This window comes from Podarcis bocagei (assembly GCF_964188305.1).
Source record: "Podarcis bocagei genome assembly, chromosome: 7".
NCBI lineage: Eukaryota > Metazoa > Chordata > Lepidosauria > Squamata > Lacertidae > Podarcis > Podarcis bocagei.
In genome coordinates, this window is record NC_138132.1 from 21,087,401 (window position 1) to 21,113,911 (window position 26,511).

Sequence of the window (26,511 nt, forward strand, 5' to 3'; positions counted from 1 at the left end):
CTTCATAGTGCTGGGAAATGTGTAGATTTTGAGACTTCTGGGTTGGCGCCATCGCCGAATGGCGGACTCCCTCCGAGCTCCGGAGGGAGTCTGCTCGGCAGGGGCTGGGTCCTACCGCGCCGGCGACGCGGGGACCCTTAAAAACCACGAGCACGGAGCCCGTGGACATGGGGACTCGGCTGGCACCGCTAGCGCCCTCCCAACTCGTGAAGGAGCCTTTTTAAAGGCTTTGGATCGGGTGCCGGGGAGTGGCGTGGTGCTTTGAGTCCACCGCTTCCCCTGCCGAGCGCAGCCGCATGCCATTCGATGGAGAGCGCTGACTTCTTCCATTGGAAATTCGGACTATCAACAACAACCCGTGAGTAATTGGGAAACCGGGTACAAAAGGAGAAAAAAAGAAAAAAAATCGGATTTGGCACGAGCGGGGGTGATCTAAAAAGGAAGTCAGTCCCCCCCGATTGTAAACATTCTAAAACAAGGACTGGGTAACCAAGATCGAAAGAGAAGTTTATTGCTGATAAAAATCATTAATTCCACGATGGGAAATTACAAGAACTGTGCTGGAGGAGAAGAGTGGAGGGTGAGAGGGAAAATGCAACCCCCCCTGGGAACCGGGGCGATTCGTAGAGCCTGGCGAAGAGAGACGGAGACTTTGACAGCTGTCAAAGTAGCTGTCAAAGCTGGAGAATATAAAGAGGACTTTGTTACAAGGATTTTGCTGGCTAATTCTGTTAGAATTTGACACAATATGGATATAAACTGTTGGAAAATAAGGAACAACAATTTGACTTTTGGATTAGAGGATACAAAGTTACTACAATCCCCCTAGAGGGGTTTCGGGACATTACAAGTGGTCGTACGTGGAAAATCACTCTGGGATTCGCACAGGACTTATCTTCTGGGAAAGCTGCAAAACTGAAATAGTTTGTCTACAGAGGTGTTTACATTAAAAGGAGACAATAGAATTTTCTATTGAAGAAAGGAAGGGACTGGACGTAAGTTTTTGTTCCTGAACAACAAACCTCTGTAGAGATACCAGATCTCGGAATAAGAACGTTTTAGCAGCTGAACAAGACAAGAAACCTGAGAAAGTAAGGAATAAAAAGAACAAAGGACTAACTACGACACGGAAAGAACAATGGGAGGAGCAGCAAAGACCAAGGAAATTAAAGGCCTCTATTAGACTGGATTTTTGAAGTTAAACATCATTAAAATAAATAAATTAAAAGAAAACCGGCAAGGTGGAATGGGAAAAAATCTGGCCATGGACTTGAGACCTCCAGGCTGACAACATATAGACTGATGGACATGGGGAATTCAAACCGGGGAAGGGAGGGGGGAGTTTTGGAATCCAAAGGCTATGTAACCATCTTTTTGAACCTTCTTATATTTTTTATCTTCTATTTCTTTATATAACTTTTGTATATCATGGTATTTTGATTTGACATGTTTAAAAAAAAGGGAATTCGTGGAAGGAAATTGGGGTAGATCTTGGGGAAAAATCTTTTTTCTTTTTCTGTTAACGATGAGGGATGATGGTAAGATTGTATAATTTAAATTGGTTAATGGGTTAAATATATTAAGTTTTAAATTGGGAGTGAGAACTTGTGGAACCAAATTACGGTAATGAAAGGGGAATATAGTCGGGAGGGGGAGGAGGGAGTCCTAGAAAGAAGGTAACGAAAGTAAGGCTTTAAATATATTTTATCTTTTCTTTTCTGTTATATTTCTATATTATTGGAAACTCTAATAAATATGATTTTAAAAAATAAAATAAAAAAAAGGAAATGTGTAGATTTTTTTTTTTAAATAGAAGCCCTGGCAGCAGTCTTTATCCTCTCCAACTTGTTTGAAGTCCTCAGTTTTATTTCCAAGTGTTCTCTTTCACAGCAACAGTTGTGAAAAAGGCAGATTCCATGCCAGGGATCATTAAGAAGGGAGTTGCCGTTATATGGGGCAATCACAGTTGGAATACTGTGTACAGTTCTGGTTGCCTCACCTCAGAAAGGATATTGTAGAGTTGGAAAATTTCAAGGGGGTGGAGCAACTCCCCTATGAAGCATTTGCGACTTCTTAGCTTAGAGAAAATGCGAGGATTGGAGTTTACTGCATTATGATTGAACTTTATTAAAATCATGCATTGCATTGGGAAAGTGGACCCAGAATTTTTTCGTCTCTCATGACACCACAACCCACAATGAAGCTGAATGTTGGGAGGATTCAGATGAAAGTACCTCTTGCAGATTTCCTAGACATCTGGTTAGCTGCTGTGAGAACAGGATGCTGGACTAGATTACCATTAGTGTGGTTCAGCAGTATCTAATGCTTTAATATTTCCCCATCTGCTGTGGCAAATTCTGCTCCTAATTAGCCCCCCACCCCATACCCTCCAACATTTCTCCGATGAAAATAGGGACATCCTATTCCATCACAATAATTTTACTATTTATACCCTGCTCATCTGACCGGGTTGTGCCAGCTACTCTGAGCGGCTTCCAACATAATAAAACATTAAACATTAAAGAACTTCCCTATACAGTGGTACCTCAGGTTACATATGCTTCAGGTTACATATGCTTCAGGTTACAGACTCTGTTAACCCAGAAATAGTGCTTCAGGTTAAGAACTTTGCTTCAGGATAAGAACAGAAATCATGCTTCGGAGGCGCAGCAGCAGCAGGAGGCCCCATTAGCTAAAGTGGTGCTTCAGGTTAAGAACAGTTTCAGGTTAAGAACAGACCTCCAGAACGAATTAAGTACTTAACCCGAGGTACCACTGTACAGAGCTGCCTTCAAATATCTCAGGCATTGGATAACTCCATACCTTCCAATATTTATCTGATGAAAATTGCGACATCGTGGCGAAGGGGCTTGAATAACTCAGAGAAGCTATGAGCTATGCCATGCAGGGCCACCCAAGACGGACAGGTCATAGCCGAGAGTTTAGATTAAATGTGATCCACCTGGAGAAGGAACTGGCAATCCACTCCAGTATTCTGCCAAGAAAACACCATGGACATAAAAAAGGAGCAGCTTTGAGAAGACAGTGTTTCCAAGGCATGCTGTAGTTCATGGGATCACGGAGTGTCGAAGACGACTAAACAACAACAAAGGGAAAGTGGGACATTCCAGGATCAAATCAGAAACTCGGACGACTTCTGTAAATCCAGGAGTGTCCCTGGAAAATAGGGACACTTGGGAGGATCTGCCATCCATTGTTAAAATGGCGAAGAAAAAGGGGAGCTCACACTTCTGCTCGTTTGCTCAGGAGAGCAGGAATAAATCACTGCATCTCTCACTCTGGATCAATTAAAAACCCTAATTAATGTTCAGCGGCTATAACTAAACGACTCATTACTATGTGCATTAACTCGTTTTATTATCCATGTATGCCTCCTTGCGCTCACTGATATATTATAATAATATAATAAAATTATAGTAATATAATAAAAATCAAATTCCAGGCTTTCCCAGGACAAGCCTTTTGCACTGTGTGTGTCCGTCCCCCCCCCCGTAACTGTGCCCCCTTCCAGCTCAAACTTAACCCCCGGGTGAAAAGAATAAAGAAAAACCAGCTACGAGTCTCCCTTCTCAGCACCCAGCAGAAAGAGAGAGCTCTACGCAAAATGGGAAGATCAAGCAGCGCAGCCCCGCCCAATAGCTCTGCGCATGCGTTCCCCAGCGGCGGACTCCATTCCCCAGGAACCTCTGCGGCACTCCCGCCCTTGCCCCGCCTCTTTCCCCTGTTTCACACTTCCGGTGCGACCGCGTTGTCCCCGCGCGTGCGTTCGAGCGCTGCGCGGTTAGTGCTTCCGGCCCGAGAATTTGAAGCGCGTGTGTGGCGAAGTTTGCCTCTTGTCGGTTCCAGCCATGCGGCCCGGTAAGGGACGGGAGGGAAGAGTTGTGGGGAGGGTGCTTCTGCTTCGGGGGGTGCACGAAGCCGATGCGAGCTTGGCGGGGGAGGGGTGGAAGGAAGGGGAAAAGGAGCCCGCGGGCAGACACGTGGCTGCTGGGATCGTCTGGTGGTTGATTTGTTCTTCTGTTTGTTATTTAAAGTCATTATGCGGTGGTTGCTGCTGCTGCTGTTTGCCCTGCTCCTTAGCTGACAAAGTCTCTTCGAGCGGTTTACTATAGAGATCGGTGGTTCCTACTTTTAGGCTTACGATCTGAAAAGGAGGACGCGAGGAGCAAGCTCAGGGCACAGATTCTTAAAAATTAAAGAGCCTAAGGAGAGCCTTCTGGATCGGGAGTCCAGGACTGGTCCAGGGTCCTGTTTCCACAGCGGCCTAGCAGATGCCTGAACCAGGCCTTACAACGGCCAGCTGGGTCACCTGTTGAAATAACCGTCACCGGTTGAGAGTTTCCCAAAGGCAGTTGATTTCTCGGCAAAAGTTAGCACTGTTTGCATACTCTACAGTGGTACCTCAGGTTACATATGCTTCAGGTTACTGTAGTCTGTAACATCCGGTTACAGACTCCGCTAACCCAGAAATAGTGCTTCAGGTTAAGAACTTTGCTTCAGGATGAGAACAGAAATCGTGCTCCGGCGGCACAGCAGCAGCAGGAGGCCCCATTAGCTAAAGTGGTGCTTCAGGTTAAGAACAGTTTCAGGTTAAGAACGGCCCTCCGGATCGAATTAAGTACTTAACCAGAGGTACCACTGTACTTTTATTTTCACTCTGCAACCTTATGGGACTGCAGCCGTTAGGTCTCAGTTAAGGGGTGGGGAGAGTAAGGTTTCATCTCGTTTCTCTGACTTGTGTGCCCTACTCCTCTGCAGGTTTTAGCCCCCGTGGAGGACGTGGGGGGCGTGGTGGGTTTGGAGATCGTGGTGGGTTTGGAGATCGTGGGGGACGCGGAGGATTCCGAGGAGGGCGAGGTGAGTTATCTCTTTCTTCCCCCATTTGTACATTAGCTGTAAGCGTTTGTTGCCACCCTACAGATAGGACACTCAGATCTGCAGTGGGGCGTGCTGGGGAGAAATCAAGGTATTTAACCACACAGTTGTGGTGGCTTGTCTCTCCTCTTGGTGGTTTAGTCAAAGGGTGGTCCAGGTGCCTTGGCCAGGTAGCAGCCATGTGTGTTTCCCTTTCTGGGTGGGAATGAGGTCTAGCCAGTTTGGGCCTGGGCACATCAGAAACATAACAGCCAAGCAGCTTAAAGCCTTCCTTCCAAACTTGCAGGTGGAGAGAGGGCAGCTTCCAAGACAATCCCTGGTCTCCTGTGGAGCTCCAGGGTTGGGAGGAAGACTGAGCCCGCTAAAGGGCTTTGACAAACCCATTTTAGCATCAAGGACTGGTCCCCAAAACCCATTCCTTGGTAATTAAGCTGAGACTAATAATCAAGGTCTGACACCAACTTTGCAAAGTACATTGCCCCCACTCCTCCTGTCCAAACATTCTGGGTCAGGAGACCTTATTAGATACAGTGGTACCCCGCAAGACGAATGCCTCGCAAGACGGAAAACCCGCAAGACGAAAGGGTTTTCTGTTTTGGAGGCGCTTCGCAAGACGAATTTCCCTATGGGCTTGCATCGCAAGACGAAAGCCCATAGGGAAATGCTGGCGGTCGGGAGCAAAGACTTTCGCCCACAGCCGGCCTTCAGAAGAGGACCTCTTCTGAAGGCCGGCGGGGGGCAAAAGTCTTTGCTCCCCCCCCCGCCTGCCTTCCCCCCGCCTGCCCCGGCGATCTTAAAATGCTGGTGGGCGGGAGCGAAGCGTTCGCTGGCGACCCCCAGCATTTTAAAATCTCCCCGTGTCCTGGGGAGATCTTAAAATGCTGGGGGTCGGGAGCGTTCGCTGCCTACCCCCAGCATTTTAAAACGCTGTTCCGAAGCGGGGAGGGGGGGCGGGAACATCTGCCCCATCCGCCCCACTTCGGAACGCTGTTCCGAAGTGGGGAGGGGGGGCGGGAACATCTGCCCCATCCGCCCCACTTCGGAACGGTGTTCCGAAGGGGGGAGGGGGGGCGGGAACAGCTGCCCCATCCGCCCCACTTCGGAACGCTGTTCCGAAGGGGGGAGGGGGGGCGGGAACAGCTGCCCCATCCGTCCCACTTCGGAACGCTGTTCCGAAGTGGGGAGGGGGGGCGGGAACAGCTGCCCCATCCGCCCCACTTCGGAACGCTGTTCCGAAGGGGGGAGGGGGGGCGGGAACAGCTGCCCCATCCGCCCCACTTCGGAACGCTGTTCCGAAGTGGGGAGGGGGGCGGGAACAGCTGCCCCATCCGCCCCACTTCGGAACGCTGTTCCGAAGTGGGGCGGGGGCGGGAACACCTTCTGAAGGCGGGCAGGGGGCGAAAGTCTTTGTCCCCCCTGCCTGCCTTCCCAGGGGCTTTTAAATCGCCCCGGACAGCGGAGAAGTCCTCCGCTGTCCGGGGCGATTTTAAAATGCCGCCCGCCAGCATTTTAAGATCGCCCCGGACAGCGGAGGACTCCGCTGTCCCAGGGTTTTTTAAAATGCTGGGGGTGGGAAGAAAAGCCCTTGCCCCCCCCCAGCCTTCAGAAGAGGTCCGGGGACAGACTGTCCCCGGACCTGGTCTGAAGTCGGTTTCCCTAGGAACGCATTAATTGATTTTCAATGCATTCCTATGGGAAACCGTGCATCGCAAGACGAAAAAACCGCAAGACGAAGAGACTTGCGGAACGAATTAATTTCGTCTTGCGAGGCACCACTGTATCCCTAAGATTCTTGAGAAGCAAGAGCTAAAAACAAGGCACCGCACTCCTTGAGTCTGAAGTCACCAACTTAGTAGTAAAAGACCAAGAAGTTAGGAACTGGATTGAGTACAAAGAAGACAGACATCAATTTTTAATGCTGAAGATTTATTAAGAAATCAAAAAATAAAATAAAGGATAAAATGTGGAACTCCTGTAGCTCCATTTTAAAACAGCTGCACTAGTTGCCAATTTGTTTCCAAGACCTGATTAATGTTTAAAGCCTTAAACAACTTAGGTGCCAAATACCTGAAAGACCATCTTCATCCCTGCCAGTCTTCTTGGGCATAAAGATATGCAAAGGCATCTCCCTTGATAGTTTGGTGGAACCCTCAGAATTGTATAGAAAGGCAGCCCTGGAGAGGGTTTTCTCTGTGACATTCTGAAAAACGTGGAGCTCCATGTGTTGCTGGACTACAACTCCCATCAGTCCCAGTCAGTCAGGGTGATGGGAGCTGGAGGGCCATAGGTTGCAAGCCCCTGACCTAAATTGTGAACTGTAAACTGCCCTACGATCTTTGGATGAAAGGAGGTATATAAATTTTAACAACAACAACTCGCCACAGAGGTATGTGTAGCATATTCATTGCACAGCTTTTGTTGTACACTGAAGGCACATCTCTTAATCCCAGCCTTGGGCGGTTAAGGTGTTTTTGTTTCATGGCACTTGCCTCTTTTTCTGAATTTATACTGTCCTGCCTCATTTGGAATAGTTTTACTTCTCCTATACCTGTAATGGTTTTTGTTTGCTTTTATAATGGTATATTACTGTATCCCTCCCTGAGACCTTATGGGTGAAGGGTGATAAGATATCAAAATCATACAAATAAAACCACAGTATTTAATCTTTGATGCAGAAAGATTTCTGCTTTCCATTATGCCCTTTAGGAGTTGCAACAGTTAAAAACAGAAGCAAACTTAAGTGAAGGAAACTAGAGATTTACTAAAATTACATTGGACTTACACTGAACTGTCACAACTCTCATTCTTGTTGTATTTGTTGAAGGAGCTAACTAGTTTTATTTATAGCTTAACTCATTGCTGTTCTCTTATTTGTTTTGCTTGTTCAATAAATCTTTTTTTAAGTAGGGAGAGAGAAAATAAAGCTTACTTCACCTTTCAGTTACATTGTAACTAATGGGCTGGATGATAACCCAGGGGCTCCTAGCTGGAAACGGTGCATTTAATGGAGCATAATTAGAAGGAAATCATGGTGCTGTCAGGGAAATATAGTTGGGATAATAGATGCAGCTGGAGTGGGTGGGATTATATAGACATGTTGAGGCTTTGGGTTTGTGGTAACTGTTGCTTCTGAATTGCTCATACCCCATTCCTTCTTTCTCTCTTTTTTCACCTGTAGGAGGTGGGTTTAAGTCCCCTGGTGGTGGTGAAGGAGGCTTCCGAGGCGGTCGTGGTGGCGGTGGCTTCCGAGGCGGCCGAGGTGGTGGTTTCCGTGGCGGCCGAGGAGGAGGTGGCCGAGGAGGACGGGGTGGCTTCAGAGGAGGGAAAAAGGTTACAGTAGAGCCCCACAGACATGAAGGTGAGACTTGTTCATCCTGTCATATAAGAAGATAATTAAACTTTATGCAAGAACATTACTTTTACTGCAGTAGACCCAGTGAATGAGGAACCGCCTCCCAGAGCATTGTGGGAGAGGCATTCTTTCTTTGTTTGATATAGGGCAAGGTAAAAGACTGTTACGTTCTAAGCCTCTTCAGAAGGCTAGCTATCCCTTCCTGTTAACTGTAGCCAAAAGCTATCATGGGAACAGCCCCCGTGGCTTCTCTGATAATTGTTGTTGAGCTTCTACTCACTCTAAAATATTGATTGCCTGGAAAACACCCACACCCACATATCCATGACTTTGTTTAATGCTAGAAAGCAAATATTTATAGTCGGTTTGCATTCCTTTCCTACAACCCTCCATGTATGAGCACAAATATTTTTTTAAACACTCCTCTTCTGACATGCAGTCCTACTTCTGGCATCCCATACTGCTTTATTAGCCTGAAGTCCTGCTGCATGTGGATGGGAGCTACCTGACCAAAGGGAAAACTGGAGTTAGATGCCAACATCCCAATAGCCCCTGCCCCAAAATATCATATATACTCTAGGCATGCTTGTTAACTTTGAAGCTGTTTTTTAAGGGAAAGTGAGGAAAGCTAAAAGCAGCAGAAATGGTAGTTGCAGAAGCTGAAAACGTAAGAACCTGCTGCATCAGGCCAATGGTCCCATGTAGTCTAGCATCCTATTCTCACAGTGGCCAACCAGATGCCCGTGGGAAACCTGGAGAGCAGAACATGAGCATAAGAAAGAATTCTCACCTCCCGTGATTTCCAGCAACTGGTATTTGGAAGCATTACTTCCTCCAGCTGTGGAGGTACAGCAGAGGCATCCATGAATTTGTCTAATCCTTTTTTTTAAAAGCTATCTAGGTTGGTGGCCATTACTGCCTCCTGGGGGAGCAGTTCCACAATTGTAACTGTGCTGTGTGAAAAAGTACGGGCAGCTCCCCATCTACATGTGATCTGTTTCCGCACGTAATACATGTCCATATATCCTAACGGTATTCTAAATGTTTTTGATTTTTGTAAGAAGGCTAGCTGAGGGTGAAATGAGGTTATGGGGACAGAGTCCCATTCACTGTAAAGGACCAGCCACCACGGCTTAGCAGCTGCCTAGATTGAGCTCATGGGAGAGAAAGGCAAGAGTGGAAACAGTTTTTGCTGAATAATAATATTTGTATCCTTGCCCACCTGAGCTTGCCCCAGTCTCCCAATATTTAAATCTTGCTCGCCTGAAGCATGTCTCCAATGTGAACAGATCTAAGTTCCGGTCTGTCTTGCCTCCTCAGGTGTCTTCATCTGCCGGGGGAAGGAAGATGCGCTAGTCACACGGAACATGGTGCCTGGCGAGTCTGTGTATGGAGAGAAGAGGATTTCTGTGGAGGTGGGTGATGGATGACGCTCCATGGGTGCATGGTTGTGGGGAGAGGGAATTGCTGGCAAATGCAGGAAGGGGGAGCACGTTCCAAGGATGGGGACCCCTCTTGGTCTGCAGACGCCTTGGTTGGAAAGTCTCTCTCAATCCAGCATGCCTTATCCTCCCCTCTTCAGGACGGTGAACTGAAGGTGGAGTACCGCGCCTGGAATCCCTTCCGCTCCAAACTGGCTGCTGCCATCCTTGGAGGCATTGACCAGATCCATATCAAGCCTGGTGCCAAAGTGCTGTACCTAGGAGCCGCATCAGGAACAACAGTGTCTCATGTCTCTGACATAGTTGGACCGGTAAGGAGACGCTTTGGGGGACCTGAGACTGCGGGTGTACCTTAAACTGCTGCCAGGTATTGCTGTTTGTACAGATAAAGCTGTACAGTCTTAAGCTAGTGAGTTGCAACAGGGGTGCTGCAGAAAACATCTTCTTGAGTAGTTCCCACAGCTTGCAAATATCAATACAGTGGTACCTCGGGTTACATACGCTTCAGGTTACATACGCTTCAGGTTACATACGCTTCAGGTTACAGACTCCGCTAACCCAAGAAATAGTACCTCGGGTTAAGAACTTTGCTTCAGGATGAGAACAGAAATCGTGCAGTGGTGGCACGGAGGCAGCAGGAGGCCCCATTACCTAAAGTGGTGCTTCAGATTAAGAACAGTTTCAGGTTAAGAACAGACCTCTGGAACAAATTAAGTACTTAACCCGAGGTACCACTGTACTATGCTCTTTCCTTGACCTCGGGCTATGACTCTGAATGAGATCAAGAGACCTAATCCCCAGCTCCAAACTTGGGACAGGGGGGGGGGAGTGTAGGGACAGGAATCATCACTGGAGGTTGTCTTAATACTAAGTCAGGCGACTGGTCCATTCAGAGTAGCATTGTCTACACTTCTCTCCAGGGTTTCCAACCAGGGACATCCCGTTTTGAGATGCTGGGGGTTGAACCTGAGATCTTGTAGATGCACTGCCCCCAAGCTGTGGCTTCCACCCCCACATTTTCCCCATGGTACTTGAGTGCTTTGGCAACCCAGCACTCAGCTCTTTTCTCCAGAGCTGAAAGAGAAGACTGCAGCTTTCTTTTGGTGCCTAGCAGGCAGGCTGTCCAGTGCTTCCATGCTGTAAGTGTGAAGTGACCAGCCCTGAGGTTAGGAATCTTCCCTTGGCCAGCACTTCTGGAGACAGCATAATTGCAGGGATTATCCCTTCCTGCTTCCAGGTGTTGTTCAAGGTGGTAAAAGCAAAAAAAAAAAAATGATTGCATGGGTTGGCAAATGTGGTTCAGTGTGAGCAGGTGTAAAGTGATACATATTGTGGAATAACCTTAATTTTACATATATGCTAATAGGTATCTAAATTGCCAGTGACTGACCAGGAAGGGCATCTTGATGTAGTGGTGAATAGGTCAGTGAAGGTGTTGACCTGGTGTGTGGCAGCTATGCAAAAAGGCAAATTACATTAGAGAAGAGTGAAAATAAATTTGCCAGTATCTTAATATTGTTATGTGAATCTGTGTTGCAGCTGCACTTGGAATACTGTGTGCATTTCTGTTCTCTGTGGAAAATATTGTATAGCTGGAAAAATGTCATGGGGGAAAATTGGGGTCCGAAAGCTAACTTATTTTGTAACAAACAAATACAGTTGTACACGAAATAATTGTAAGTAGTTGAATGACAATGAAAAACAGTGTTGATCCAGAGCAAAAGAATCCAAACACAGTGTATATTAAGAAATACTCAAATTGTGCATAGCTATAACTCACAAATTAACAAAGAACCCAAACACTTCTTGACCTTAGTCTTCTTCAGTGGTTTCTGTACCATGTACAGTGGTGCCCCGCAAGACGAATGCCTCGCAAGACGGAAAACTCGCTAGACGAAAGGGTTTTCCGTTTTTGAGCTGCTTCGCAAGATGAATTTCCCTATGGGCTTGCTCCGCAAGACGAAAACGTCTTGCGAGTGTTCCGATTTTTTTCCGCTTTCCCCCCCTTTTGCTAAGCCGCTAATAGCCTTTTAGCCACTAAACCGCTAATAGTGCTAAGCCGCTAATAGGGTTGCTTCGCAAGACGAAAAAACCGCTAGACGAAGAGACTTGCGGAACGGATTATTTTCGTCTTGCTAGGCACCACTGTACTTAAAAACTGTTTGGCATAAAAGCAAATATGAGTCTGCAAAACAATGAAACAATTACACACACACACACACACACACACACACACACAATCAGACAATCACAATCAAAAGTACTGTAACTCCACCTTTAATTTAAATGCTATTTTTATAAAAAACTTATTGGCCACTGCAAGAACAGAATGATGGCCTTTGATCTAATTAGCAAAATGGCCCTTATGTCTGGGGCTCCTCTAGCCATCCTTGCCCAATGAATAGTAGATTGTTGCTGAAGGTGATAAGTGGAACTGGTGAGTGCTGCTCTTTAGACTATTTCTAGCTATTTTATCAAAGATGATCACTCAGGGCTTCAGCAGTGGCACCGGGCGATGTTCTTCATGAACGCTTTTTCCTGTTCTGGGCCGTGGACAAGGCACTGACTCCCTTGCTTCCTGCTTCTTACCCAACAGGAGGGCCTTGTGTATGCTGTGGAGTTCTCCCATCGCTCGGGTCGCGACCTCATCAATGTGGCAAAGAAACGGACCAACATTATCCCCGTAATAGAGGATGCACGGCACCCACACAAATACCGCATGTTGCTTGGTAAGATGCCTGTGAAGCCTTAACGCCTGAGCAAATAAGCCTTCCTTTCATGCAGCGGTTCTCAACCTTTGGGTCCCCAGATATCGTTGGACTACAACTCCCATCATCCCTGAGCTCTGGCCTTGCTAGCTAGGGGTGATGGGAGTTGTAGTTGAACAACATCTGGGGACCCACAGGTTGAGAAAGGCTGCTTCATGTATGTTGGTTGAGCTGGACATCTCTTAGAGGAGCACCCTTTCTCGTCTGTCTTCTGTTTCCCCCACCCACTGGGCGAAAGCAGCTGCCCATGGATTGGAAGACCCTAGTAACATTAATACTTGCATTATGCCAAGCCCAACTGTCTCTGTGTTGTCTACAGACAAGCAGTGAGTCTCCAAGGATTCAGGCAAAGGTCTTTCCCAGCCTTAGATGCTGGGGACAGAGCCTGGGAACTTCTGCAAGCAAGCCATGTACCAGGTGTGGGGAAATTTTGTTTGCTGGGGCTGGTGGTGGTCCCCATACCTAGCATATGATCTACCACCGAGAAACATCCATTTTTGTTTATTTTGTTTATTAGGAACTGGCTGGCTGCTAGTAACTGATGCTGGGGCTTGTACAAAATAAGTGTCTTGGGTGTTCTTCACTTCTAAACCATTGACAGGGAAGGTTCCTAACAGTTTTGTTAGTTTGATCTCAGAAAAAAGTCTGAGCTGTTCCCCTAAATCAGTGGTTCCCAATTAGGGGTCCACAGCCCCATCCCCTGCCTCTCCCCCCAAAAAACTAAATTTTCGTCATTTTTGCATGGTAATATCACAGATTTTATGGTCTGCTGTGCCAGTATCAATATATTGGCCAAAATCAGTTTTGAAATCACCCCCACGCCTGATCTGCACAAACCCCACCTGCCTGATCTCCGCAGCTGCTCCTTCCCTCATTTCTGTGCCTGATCTCCCATTTCTGACATTGTGATATATCAGAATATTGTGATGTTTAGCTGTTGATATATCACGATGCGGAAAACCAGATATCGCTCAGCCCTAGTCTGTTTTTAATATAGCTAAAATCCTTTGCTTATTAGGGGCTACCCCACATTTTGTTCAGAAAATTGCTTTGCAGAGGTAACTACCATAAAGTTATCAAAAGTAAGGGGTCTGTAGCTTGGCTTTTGAAAAATAAGTGATCCTCAGTAATTAGCTAACTGGGAACCGCTGTCCTAAATAAATGTGGGTAAAGTAGGTTAAATGAACACTGCTGCTGCCTCACTGCTGTTGATTTAATCACAAAAGTGCAGGGGCAGATCTTGACATTGTAGACTGGAAGTGGGAAACAGGGTTAGGGGGCCAAATCTGGAAGTCCCTCACCCCCTGTGGCCCACTTTGCTGGGTGGGTGGAGCCACCCACCTGTCAATCACCTGGTGCCATCATGACATCAGGGTAACTTGGCTTCAAAGGAAATAATTGGAAGCACAGCCTAAGTGTGCTCCCAGCCCTTCCTTGCAGCCCGGCTTGAGTTTAAGCCACAGCTGCAAAGGCAAAATGATATTTTGCATTGAAAAGTCCACCCTCGTTACATGTGGCACCTTTTTCTGTTGCCATGTATGGTGACAGGAAGAGGCACGAATATAAAAAGAACTGACTTCCTGATGCAAAGGAAGAATCAAGTGTGTACTCCTACTTCTTTGTCCTCTAAGCCATGGCTTGAAATTTGCTGTGGCCAAAGCAGACAGGCCTGGGAAAGGTGGGTGTGTTGAATTAAGCCAGGGGTCCTGTGTTAGTGCTCTAGGCTCTACTGTTTTTCTTTTGCCTGATGACCTTATTTCAAGTGAGGAAAGCGATAGGATTTGCAGGGCAACTTCCAGGCCCATTGTTCAATACGCCCCCTTGCTTTGCAGGCATGGTAGATGTGATCTTCGCAGATGTGGCTCAGCCCGACCAGTCACGTATTGTGGCTTTAAACGCGCACAATTTCTTGAAGAATGGTGGCCATTTTGTCATCTCCATCAAGGTAATGTTTAGTGCGATTGTTATATTTTTTCACTGTATGACCTTCAGTGGGTCGTTTTCTTCGCCTTTGGCTGGAGAGTCAGCGGGGGCTAAGAGCTGGTTTCCGGTAGTCCATTGGAATTCCATCTCCCTCATCAAGACGACCAACCATTCTGGGGCAGGATTCATAAGTCTACACCTTCTTCTGGTCATGGCAGTTTGCTATCAGTTAAGACACTTATACAAACATAAAGAATTATGCCCAAACCTCGCTGGTTCAGATATCAAAAGAGCCTAGATCATGCCCGCTTCCTTTCTTGTGCTTTGCTGGTCAGTGGCAGCTATTTTCAGGCAGAAACCATGGAGAGTGTGGTGGGGCGAGCGAATGTATCAGAGTAAGAGAGATCAGACAAATCAATTTTTCCTTTGTCTCTCTCCTGCTCGTTGGCTGCTGCCATTTTAGGACAAAATCACAATGGGCAGGGACCATTTCCCATGAAAGCTTTGTGGCCCTTTGTGGCCGTAAGCCGCACCTAAGTGTATAGAGATATGGCTGATATGCCTTCCACCCAACTGACAAATGTTATTCCTATTTGGACTGCTGGAGGTAATCTCTGGAGTTGTGTTGGAGAACCCCAGGACTGTTTTCTTAGAGGGGGGAGGCAACATTCATGCTAATGCTGCCTCAAGGTGTCCAGTAATTTGAGCAATCTGGAGGTGAGTGACCAGGTGGGCTGACAGCATGGTCTTTAGATGAGGGAGGTAAAGGTGCCCATTTCTTGAGAAGCCCTCTGTGGATCTAGAAGTGTGTGATAGCTACTGCCAGCTCACAATCACCCTCTTGGAGGAAGGTTCTCAAGCTGGTGGTGGCTGTGATCTTGGGAAGAAGCTGGTTATCTGGACCCATTCCAGTCTTGGTCCAGACCTTTTTTGCCCTGGGAGATGACTTTTATTGAGACGGAGACACAAAAATGCAACCCATTTGCTTTTTGATCTATCAGTTGCCTTTGATAACACTGATCCTAGCGGTGTGTTTTGGTGGGAGTAAGAGACACAGTACTACGGTGGTTTGGCTTCTGCCTATGGGGCCAGTTCCATCCAGAAAGTAGAATTGGGGGGAAGTAGCATCTTTGCCTCCTTGCAGTCACACTGTGGGGTGCCACAGGATTCCATCGTGTCCCCAAGGCTAATAAAGCCGTTAGGTATACTTTTTAGCAGGTTTGGCGATTTGCAAAGAATGCCCAAATGCATTTCTTTGTAACTTCTGCATAGTCATACATAACTTTGGTCCTGGGTAAGGGTGACCTGCACAAAGGCCAACAAGCTGAAACTGAATCCTGCCAATGAAGAGGCCTTTGAGGGTGGGCGTTTCCTGGCTCTGAAAATTAGACAGGGTTCTTGTTCTGGACGGGTGTGCGACCAGGCTACTAGGATGCTCCTGTAACATAAGGGAGCGATGAATTGTCCCTCTTAGCCAGGGGTCAGCAAGCTTTTTCAGCAGGGGGCTGGTCCACTGTCCCTCAGACCTTGTGGGGGGCCGGACTATATTTTTTTGGGGGGGAAATGAACGAATTCCTACGCCCAACAAATAGCCCAGAGATGCATTTTAAATAAAAGGACACATTCTACTCATGTAAAAACATGCTGATTCCCGGACCATCCGCGGGCCGGATATAGAAGGCGATGGGCTGGATCTGGCTTCCAGGCCTTAGTCTGCCTACCCATCCTCTTAGATAAACTTGAAGGCTTGCTGTTAGACTGACCTGCTTGATTCTCTCCTCCCAGGCCAACTGCATTGACTCAACAGCAGCACCTGAGGCCGTCTTTGCATCAGAGGTGAAGAAAATGCAGCAGGAGAACATGAAACCCCAAGAGCAGTTGACTTTGGAGCCCTATGAGAGGGACCATGCTGTAGTAGTTGGCATTTACAGGTACAGTAAAGTCTGGGGGTGCTGATTTCTGGATGCGCTTGGTATTTCCTTGGAGGCATAAAAGGGGAACAGGTAGCATTGGGACATAATGAGGAGCAACTACTGTTTTTCCCACCCCACACTTGAGCAGAGGGAAGATCGGGCTTGTTACAGGGTTGGAAAAGAACCAGGGTGTTGATGGGACTTGTGTGCACACTGTGTATTCTGTATTCTGTGTGTATTCTGACCAATAAATAATAGCCAAGCAATCTAAATAAGTTGCAAAGCAGGCCAGATATGTGTCTGGTTTGCATGATAATGGTTTTCCCCCCACTCTGATCAAACTCCTTTGATCAGACAGTATCCAACACATTTCTTCCGTTCGTGCGACGGGACTTCCCTTCCCTCTCCTCTACCGACACACACCCATTATCTCTTAAAATCATTGCAATCTGTAAATTATGCCAGTCTCCACACTAACTGGGTTTCCCTGTTGTACAGGAACCTGAGAAGTTGCCCTTCATCTGTCAGACCATTTGCCCAAGGTCTTAAATAAACCCTGTCCACTGTGGCTGGCAGTGGCTCTCCGGGGTCTTATGCTGAGGTCTTTTCCATCCCTTGGAAAAGTCCTATGACTGCAACTCCTATCAGCCTCGGGAAGCATAGCCAAAGACTAGCGGTGATGGGGGTTGCAGTTCAGCAACACTGAGAGGGGAGCAGGCACAGGTTCCCCACACCTGTCCCAACAGAACAAGGGTTGCTAGTTCAATTGCAAGAGATTACCCGCCTGGCCCCAATTAAATATATTAATGTCTTTCTGCTATTGATCTGTCTTCTCTACTTCCCCCCTCCCTTTCCCTTATATGTCACATGTCTTTTCTTAAACTCTGCACTTGAAGGCAAAGCTCTATCTTAAGTAAGGAGCTACCTATCTAAAACAGGATAAAAATATGAACAGGAATATAATGTATTTACAGTTCGCACAAGGAACTGGAACAAAGAAAAAGTTACAGAATGTAAAATACGTAAGATCTTTAAAGGAATCAGAAAGCAATTGTAGATTGTCTAAAAGGAAAATGCAAATATTTGGAAGGTTTGCTACTTGCTTAGTGACTCAAAAAATAGGAGACCAAAAGGTGCTTCAAAAAGAATTTGGGATACAATTACAGCAATAAAATAAAAACAGCTACGTCAAAGTCCATGCAGTATAATTGAGGATATCCATAAATAGCCTTCAAGCTCATTGATCTCTGGAGGACAGACACTACAGCCCTCTCTCATGGGTGTCTAACTTGTGGCTCCCCAGATGTTACTGAACTCTTAATGTGACCTTCAAAAGTTTGTTCAAATGCACACTAATTTAGGCTGGGGGTGCTAAATCATCAGCCATTCCCTTGCAACAGCTTTTGACTAGTTGTATTTCAACAGAGGCTTCATCAGCATTGCTTAATTCACTAGGCTCCAATTTGTGTGTTACGGGAATTGGTTCATCTGATATGATGACAGTGTTTGAGTCCCTGTTATTGAAATCATTCTGTGTTGTGTTGCCCTTGCTTGTCACGTTACTGCAAGTAGCTGGCAGGAAACAGTATCCTGGTATGTGTGCCGTACATACCTGGGAAGATTGAGAGTCTTTCCATGAAATGGCTAATGCCTGGTTTAGGCTCCTGCAATCAGCGATATCCTTGTTGCCTCCCACTTGGCCTTTGCTATCAGGATTACCACGGAATACTCACAAAATGAACTTTTGTGTATGAGAAGCTGATGTTGATACTGAATGGTACATTTTAGAAAATAACTTCTTCATTTACAGTGTCAAAGCACAATTGGTAGCAGTCATGTTTGGTCAACAGTCTGTTAACAAACACTCTCCTTTTCCTTACAGACCACCTCCTAAACAGAAGAAATAAAGTGTGGAAGCTAGTAGGTGACCATTGCAACAGTGCTTTAGGTCAGAGTTGCTTTTTCTGCCGCTTCAACGATACAGGACTCTTTCTACTGACTAGACCCCAGCTTTCTTAAGGCCAAGCACTTACGCAGAGATGCTGTTGTGCGTTGGTGTTCCGTGGCGTTATCAAATGTGTATATTTTTTATTAAAATAAGTAATGTAGATATGGTTTTGCTTGTGGACTTGCATATAATCAACAATGATCAGAATTAGTGTAGTAGCTTGTAAAACTTGCCAGAGTCTCCTTTTAATATGTATTTGGTACAGGACTGCAACAAGTGGGGTGCCGCAGGGTTGTGTCCTGGGCCTGTTGTTGTTCAATGACTTGGATGAAGGAATTGAGGGGGTGTTCATCAGATTTGCAGATGACATTAAACTGGGAGGGGCAGCCAGTGCCACTGAAGACTGATCAGGATTCAATATGAGCTTAACAGATTGGAGAACTGGGCCCAAACTAACAAAATGAATTTCAGTAGGGACAAATGTAAGGTTCTGCACTTAGGCAGGAAGAACCAGCTGCTCAAATATAAGATGGGGGACATCTGGCTTGCCAGTAGTACGTTTGAAAAGGATCTAGGAGTCTTAGTAGAGCACAGGCTTAACACAAGTCAACAGTGTGATGCAGCAGCACATAGCTAATGCTGCCTCAACAGAAGTATAGTTTTGAGATCAAGGGAAGTCATAGTACTGCTCTATTCTACTTTGGTCACACCACGTTTGAAGTACTGTGTCCAGTTCTGGGCACCACAATTTGAGGATACTGACAAGCTGGAAGGTGTGCAGAGAAGAGTGACCAAGATGCTCCAAGGGCCTGGAAACCAAGCCTTATGAGAAGCAGTTGAGGGAACTGGGTAACGGGTGTATGGTGTGTTAGAGGAGGGATAGTACCTCTGGTGGGGCACGCATGCTCCTTCTGGGGTAGTTTGTCCATCTTTGGTCCCCACCCTGCCCTGTGTTCTCACCTGTGGCTCCTAGAAGCTGCCGGCATATGCCAGTGGCCACACCCTGGGGAACAGCTTTGACTGGCCAGCTAAACCAAATGAGAGTAGTTGTTGGGTCTCCAACCTTCAGGGGTAAGGGACTTGCCCTGCACGTGAAGACAGGCTTCAGCAGATTGAGTGGACAAGACCAATAGTGGGCCCAACGGTCAAGAAGGTGGTTTCTGCACAGGCAGTAGAGGAAAGTGAAGGAACATGGGGCTCGTCAACCTGGGAAGGTAGCCCATCTAGGAGAAGGCAACTCTGATCCTACACCTCCGCTGCCTTGTGGAATATCTTGAGGAGAAGAAAAGGCTGAAGAATAAAACCCTACCCAATCCAGAGTGAATTCTGGACAGTTGGATGGTGTCTTTTATGCCTCCTTCCAGCAACTCCTGCAGCCAAGCTGGTGCCTGATGTATTGTGCTGCATTCCTTTGGACTACAAGGCGGGGGGGTGTCTTCTGATCAGCCTAGGACCGCCATACACACTGCCCAGGTTTGCACCCCAGAGAGTTCATTTTGGTGCTGCTAACGCAGCAAAAACATTGCAGGAAGCAGCAGTTGCAAGTTACCAGTTTCTGCATCCACAGTGGATGCTGTGACTCTCCAACAGTTTGATTTCACCCCTGGACGCACACTCCATTCTCTTTCAAGACAGACTGATGCCAACAGCAGCCTGGTAAAGAGACTGAGAAGAGAAATAATAGTCATCATCAAACATCTAAAGGGCTGTCACATGGAGCAAGATTGTTTTTTCCTGCACTAGCAGCTAGAACCCAAATCAATGCATCCAAGTTACAAGAAGGGAGATTCTGACTAAACATCAGGAAGAACCTTCTTTTTGTATGGGCCATTTGAATGTGGAACAGACTCCTGTGAGAGGTGATGGGCTCTTTCCTTGGAGGTCTTTAAGCAGCAGTTGGGTGGCAATCTGTCATGTATGGCCTAGTTTATATTCCTGCATTGCAGGGTGTTGGATTAGTTGAACCTTTAAATTTTTTTTTCAACTCTACAGTTTTAGGATTCCAGGATGAGTTCCACTTCTGTACTCTTCATCTTCAAGTGGTAGCTTGGGAGTTACAGGCAGTTCACAGCCTAAAATGGGTCACACCCAACATCAGCACCATTTAAAAAAAGTTGTTTAGGATATGTTTTTAAATTGAGGAAGACAACCCATCTAGGTGTAAGAGGAAAAATGGAGGCTGGCAAGATGTGGGGTGGACAGAGAAGAGAAATATGACTGCGCTGTAAGGCAATATAATGGCCAACATTCATTATGTAAAACTGACCAGAGAGTTAGCTCTAGAAATCTGATTTTGCATACATATGCTTGTAAAATACATACTGGGATCCTGAGATGACCAAAGTACTCATCTCTTTAAGTTTGTTTCCAGGCTCAGTGAAGACGTGATATAAAATCAGATGGGTCTCTGTCCTGAAGGCAAGACATAGATGGGCATGGGGAAGGGACATCTCATGGTGTTGGATGTTAAAAAAATTGGATGACTCTGTAGTTTCTCTTGGGCTGGGTGGCAGATGTTTCTCCTTGATGGTATGGTTTCAGTACACACCAGCACCACTCTGCCCCATTATTACATGGATTATTACATATCTTTGGTGGCGTATATGGGACAAAAATAAAATTCTATGAGAAATTTACTATGCATGTTAAGACTAGACTAGACTAGCATCCCAGTACTGGATATGAAGGAAGCTTCTCCAGAGCTGTGGAATGTTGCATCGCAGCATCATCCTGTAGTCTGTACTGCCTGGATAGCACCTAGGGCTGCATTGTAGGCTTCTCCCACATGTAGCAGGATTAGGACTGTTAAGCGCTGCACCATGCAGTTAGCATCCCCAACTGAGAGGGGGGTGTCATTTCAAATGCTTCCCTGACCTACAAATCCAAATGCCTAATATTTTTGATCGTTGGTGCTTCTTAAAATACTGCTATCGGCAGTACCATCTCCATGCCACCAAGGTGATGTCAGCACACTGCTCTGGTATGCAGAAGGTGATCGTAAGGAACTTAAGAGGCTTCCCCAGCCCTGCCTGCGGAAGGACTGAAGGACTGCACACGGGGCCTTCTGCATTCAAAGCAGGTGCTCTACCACGGCCAAATATCACTAAGGTCTAGGGGAGAAAGGTTTCAGATTGCCCTTTTGTTCTGCTCTTAAGTCTCCCCCTCCGCTATCCTCTGGGAAAGCATTCAACGGGTGCTAGGCTTTGGGGCACAAATCAAGGGCACCCCTCAGTAAAAATGAGGACGGTCCCCAAATGCAAATGGACTGTCTTGCTACGTTTTTTGGAGTACTGCCACTGCCATCTAAAGGGAGTGGAGGGATGTATAAAGACCACTGCGCCCAGAAGCCTTAGCATTACCTAACTGCGCCGCTGTACGAAACGATAGGGAGCACCCACACTAACCCCCTTCCTTTCAATCTGCAGTGGTACGGTCCAGAATTCTACCCTCTCATTCTGTGTCACGTAGAGCGAGAGAACGGCTCTAAGCTTCGCGGCTGCCATTCTGGAAAGGGACGTGAGTGAGGCGCGGGGTGGAGGGGAAGGAGCGCTATAGACACACACACACGGCGGCCCGCAGACACTTGCGCATGCGCACACCCGTTTGGGAGGGAGGAGCGTCGAAAGGGAAAGAGGCACGCGCTCCTGAAGAGAGAAAGAGCGCGCGCGAGCGCGCGTCCATTTCTTCCCCCTCCCCATCCCGGCCCGCTGCCTCACGTGGCCACGCCGGCGGGGCGCATGCGCTCGGCGGCGGCAACGGAGGCGGTTTGTTGTGGTCGCCATTTTTTGTTGCATTACTGGGAAATCCCGGCGCCGGAGCAGCCGCCGGAGTACGCCCCTTGCGCTGGGGGTGGGGGCGCAACCCGCCCGCCTGCCGCGCCCCGCCCCCAGCGCGCTTCTCCTCCTCAGCCCCAGCTTTGAAACACGCCGCGGGCCGCAGCCGCCTCCTCAGGTAAGAGACCCGCCCGCCTGCCTGCCGCTCCCCATCCGACCGCCCTCCGGGCCCTTCCCAGGGAGAGGAAGGAGAGAGGAGGGGAGGGAGGGACGGAGGGGAGGGAGAGAAAGGCGGGCGCCGTCGCGCCTTCCTCTTCCTCCCCGACCCCCCCTCCCCCAACCGCCACCCGTCCAATCCTTCCCGCCTTTCTCCTCAGCTCATCCCGGCTGCGGCGGGCAGATTCTCCCGGGGAGCCGGACTCTCTCCCTCTCTCGTCAGGCCCCGCCCCTGGCCGGCTCTTCCCCGGCTTCGCCTCGCCTCGGGCGGGACCCCGCTCGTCCTCCCGGCCGGGCCGCCCCGCCCCACCCTCATCCCCTCCCCGCCGCCCGACCCCACCCTGATTCGCCGCCGCCGCCGCCTTTTCTCCCACTTCCTTCCCCCAAAACTTCTGCCCTCCGCAGCGCAGCCGCCCGTTTCTGCCTTCTCCTCCCCGATAGGCCCGGCCTTCCTTTACTGAGTTCCCACATCCTCCTCCTCCTCTGATCGTTGCTGCTGCTGGTGGTGGTGCATGGATGGACAAGACCCATCTTTTTTCTCCCCCCCCCCTTCCCTTCGTCTTTCTTTCTTGCAGCCGTGTTAGTCTTTATTACATTAAGCACCACCACACACTGTTTCCAGGCTTGTGGCGCCTTTTCAGTGTATTATTTTACTTCGTCGGAGGGCTAAAAAAAAAAAAAAAGATTTCTGTGGCAATCTAATAGCGATATCAAATGCTCATTATTGTGATAGCAATATAACGATATAAGATATTCGACTGATATTAAATATTAAAACCACTGAAGCTTAGGCTCTAGTAAATCCAGTAGTCTTTAAGGTGCTCTCCTCGCCCCCACCCCAAATCTCTTGGGCATTTGTGATGTGCAAATGCCTCTGGATGAGAAAATCACTGAGTTCTTCTAACCTCAAACATATGTGTATTGAACGGGTGGGGGTTTTTTAAAAAAAAAATCTAGATGGAATTAATCTATACTAATCTATACACGTACAAGGTGGTTAAAATGATGAGCCCTTTTACCTTCAGGTGAGCTAGGATTACCATAAATTAGTAAAGTAGGTAAATTTTGCTCCACTGTGCACCATGATTGATATGGGGCTTCTTGCATCAGGATACCTGTTGGGTAAAGCTCAGCCTTAAAAATTAAGAGTTTACTCCATTGGCTTAAATGAGATGTGGGTTGATCCCTTTGGGGATTTTACTCCTTCCAGGAAGTGAATTTATGTTTATATTTTTGTTGTATTTTTGGATAGCCCCATAAACAAGGATATCTTCCCCCTGCCCACAATCATGCTGTGAGCATTTCAACTATTGTGGTGAAATAGTACACTTGAGTTGTCTTCCTTTCTCTGGAGAAAGTTACCTAGAATACACAACCTTCATAAACTGCCCTCATCATAATGTTCTCAATCTTCCCCTCCCAGGTGAGGATAAATCAGTACATGGTATTTGTAACCTTTGGCACAGCACTAATTATTATAGTGTGTTACTTGTATCTTTTATTTTTTTAAAAAAAATCTTATCTCTCTCCCCCTCCCTGCCGCAGTTTCTTATGCTAATACCATAAATGCCATCATGCATAATTTCAGTAATAAGTTGCAATGATATCATTTGCAGCAGCTATGAATGGTAAGAGCAGGTAGTGGAAAAGAGATTTAAGTTGACAATACAGATAACCTGTAGAACCCTTGCTCCAGGATGTTGCTGACGCCAGGTATTTAATACTATCTATAAAGAAATAATCAGCGCAATCATATTAATGTTTGCTCTGAAATAAGTGCTGTTATGTGTAGTAAGGTTGCTCCCTAACTGCAATGAGCACAAACCATTGAACACAGGGGGACTTCTTTGTAACATATATAGGATTGTGCTGTAGATGTTTCACAAATAAAACTGATGGGATATAATTGTTTTCCATATACGTACCTACACCTTGTGATGGAATTTATTTAATTCTGTAATCTGGGTGGTATTTGCTTTTACCAGTGCTGTCTTTATGACCTCAATGCTTTATGACCCCATGTGCCAGCTTACTTGGGTCTAGCTAATCGCAACTTTGCATAAATGGAGATTTCCTTTGGTTTCCTGGAGCAGTTCCATCTATGCATATTTGTGGTACCTGTTGCTATTTACAAATGAGGTCATTCTTAGAAACAAATATAGAAAATATTTAATCTGCTTATCAGCAGTTGGTTTCTGAAAACCGCTGTATTGGTTCATAGAACTTTAGTAACAGACCCAGATTTCTGTAGGTTCAGAAATTGTTCGTAATTGTTGATGTGGATGTCAGGTTAGATATCTTGCATCTCTAGCTGTGCCTGAGTTGAACCTGTAAGTAAGGTTGAGATATGAATTTGTGGTATCTGTACAGCACTGGCAATTATTTGTTAGCCCCTGATTTTGAATAATAGGTTTTCTTGTTCTCAGACTCACACTACTGCAGTAATGTGGGGACATGTCTCAGGTGTAATCGTAGTATATTAACTCATTTATGAGTGAGCACAACTTTTAAGAAACTAAGAATCTTGGATGAACTTTATGCATTTTTTCTGCATGGTCACTAGTAGGCAACATTTGTGCAGTATTTAAGTTCAGCATATGCCTGATTTCATACTAGTCTGCCCTATGCTCTTGCAAAACCCCTGCTGCCATTGTGAAGCCATGAGTATTTCTTCACCTAGTCTAGCCTATACAGTACTGTAAGAAGTAGCATCACTGAAACCTGTGAGATAACTATGTCGTGCTAAGTGAGTGGAGACTAAGAAACCCATGGTGGAATTAATCTTTTCCACTCCTCTAGAATGGAAGCCTTTGGGAAAGGACCATTGGATAACATGTTGCAGACTCTTGTAAACTAGGTAGAAGAATAGGGGCTTCCTTTCCTTGTTAGGGTACACTAATAGCTCAGGAGCATAAAAAGTTGTGGGACTTGTTGTTTCTGCAGCTGAGGAGGCTGAGCGGATAGGTGTCTCACTTTTTCTGATTTGCCCAGAATGTCCAGATACAGGATTTTGGATGGGTAGAATATTTGTGTAGGTTGTTTGCTTGCTTGTTATTTGAAGTTACATAGCCTTTCACACTTGGGGTTCAGGTTTTTTACACACTGACTGAAAGTGCCACTGGGGACATGGAAAGGTTACAATGCTATAGGCACTTCCTGTGGTTGCTCACTGATACCATGGTATTTACTGATAACATGTTGTTAGATGTGGACAGTACAGATAAGGATCAGGAAGTTATTTTGTGATAGAAGTTGATGATTTCATAAACCTCAGTAGTAGTTCAGTGGAAGATGACCCTTGGTAGTAAGTACAGTGAAAGGTGACATGGTTGGGATGTAGTAAATACTTTGTTCTTCGCTAAAAAGGACAGTAAAGAAAGAAAGAGAAGCTCTTTGAGTCTTGGCAAAATACAGGATAGCTATGAGCAACAAAATGTGAATTAACAAAAAACAAAAAAGACAAATTGATTATTGGATTACTAAATGGGTATTTTCACTAAGGATGCAGAGATATTGTAAAAGGCTTTGATGAAAGATATTCCAGATGTTCAAGAAGAATAATTTTATAGAACCATGGAGCTGAAGGACCCCAAGGCCACCTCGTTTATTCACCATCACAAGGTGGGGTTATCTGTACATCAGCATAAGATCAATCAATGAAAATTCAAACCACAACATGTCACAAGCTGAGAGCAAGTACATCACATAACTCTGTAAGCATAAATCATTTTAGGTGATTGAAATGAGCAGTCCAAGGCACATGCTGCAAATTCATGTTGTTTCTGTGACCTCTTTAGAATGAGTTTACTGCAGGGCAAACCTTTGTCTACAGCCTTTTTCACCTGGTGCTAGTTGCAGAATTCTGACATCTTTGCAGTGATAGACTACTATGGCTACTGTTCTAGAAAGTGGAACAAGTTTTGCATGGTTTTTCATAGGCAACCACAGCATCTGGTGCAGCCACCAGGTACATTAAGGGCACCAAAATACCTGTTTCCTTCATGGCTTGTATTGGATGTGGCAGTTGCCCAGAAGTGGGGAACTCCTTTCTCCACTCACCCCTGCAGGCCAACTTGTGACATATGTGCAGGGGCTGTCATGCGGAAAGGTGACAACTTGAAAGAGACTTGCCTTTGAAATCCGTTTGCAAACAGTTTCAATACATGCTGCTTGCAAATGGACTTCAAAGTGATGGTAGCCATACCTTTACCTGACATCAAATATGATGTTAGAAGTGGGACAAATCAGTATGGTTTGGAGGAAATGGCCTTGCAGGCAAA

The 26,511-nt window shown here is 46.5% G+C and overlaps 2 protein-coding genes across 2 annotated transcripts in view; both read left to right on the forward strand.

Moving 5' to 3' along the window:
* The first annotated feature begins 3,724 nt into the window (after positions 1-3,724).
* Positions 3,725-18,404, forward strand: FBL (fibrillarin). The gene is made up of 9 exons (XM_081202034.1): positions 3,725-3,879; positions 4,780-4,878; positions 8,075-8,254; positions 9,569-9,663; positions 9,831-10,001; positions 12,287-12,419; positions 14,291-14,403; positions 16,167-16,312; positions 18,177-18,404. The coding sequence occupies exons 1-9, from the start codon at positions 3,870-3,872 to the stop codon at positions 18,199-18,201; spliced, it is 972 nt and encodes a 323-aa protein (XP_081058160.1). The 5' UTR covers positions 3,725-3,869; the 3' UTR covers positions 18,202-18,404.
* A 3,623-nt stretch (positions 18,405-22,027) lies between these two features.
* DYRK1B (dual specificity tyrosine phosphorylation regulated kinase 1B) overlaps positions 22,028-26,511 on the forward strand; it is a 36,879-nt gene continuing 32,395 nt past the window's right edge. Inside the window, exon 1 of the mRNA XM_081201955.1 lies at positions 22,028-22,193. The gene's annotated coding sequence lies outside the window, so the exon portion shown is untranslated. The remainder of the gene's footprint in view (positions 22,194-26,511) is intronic.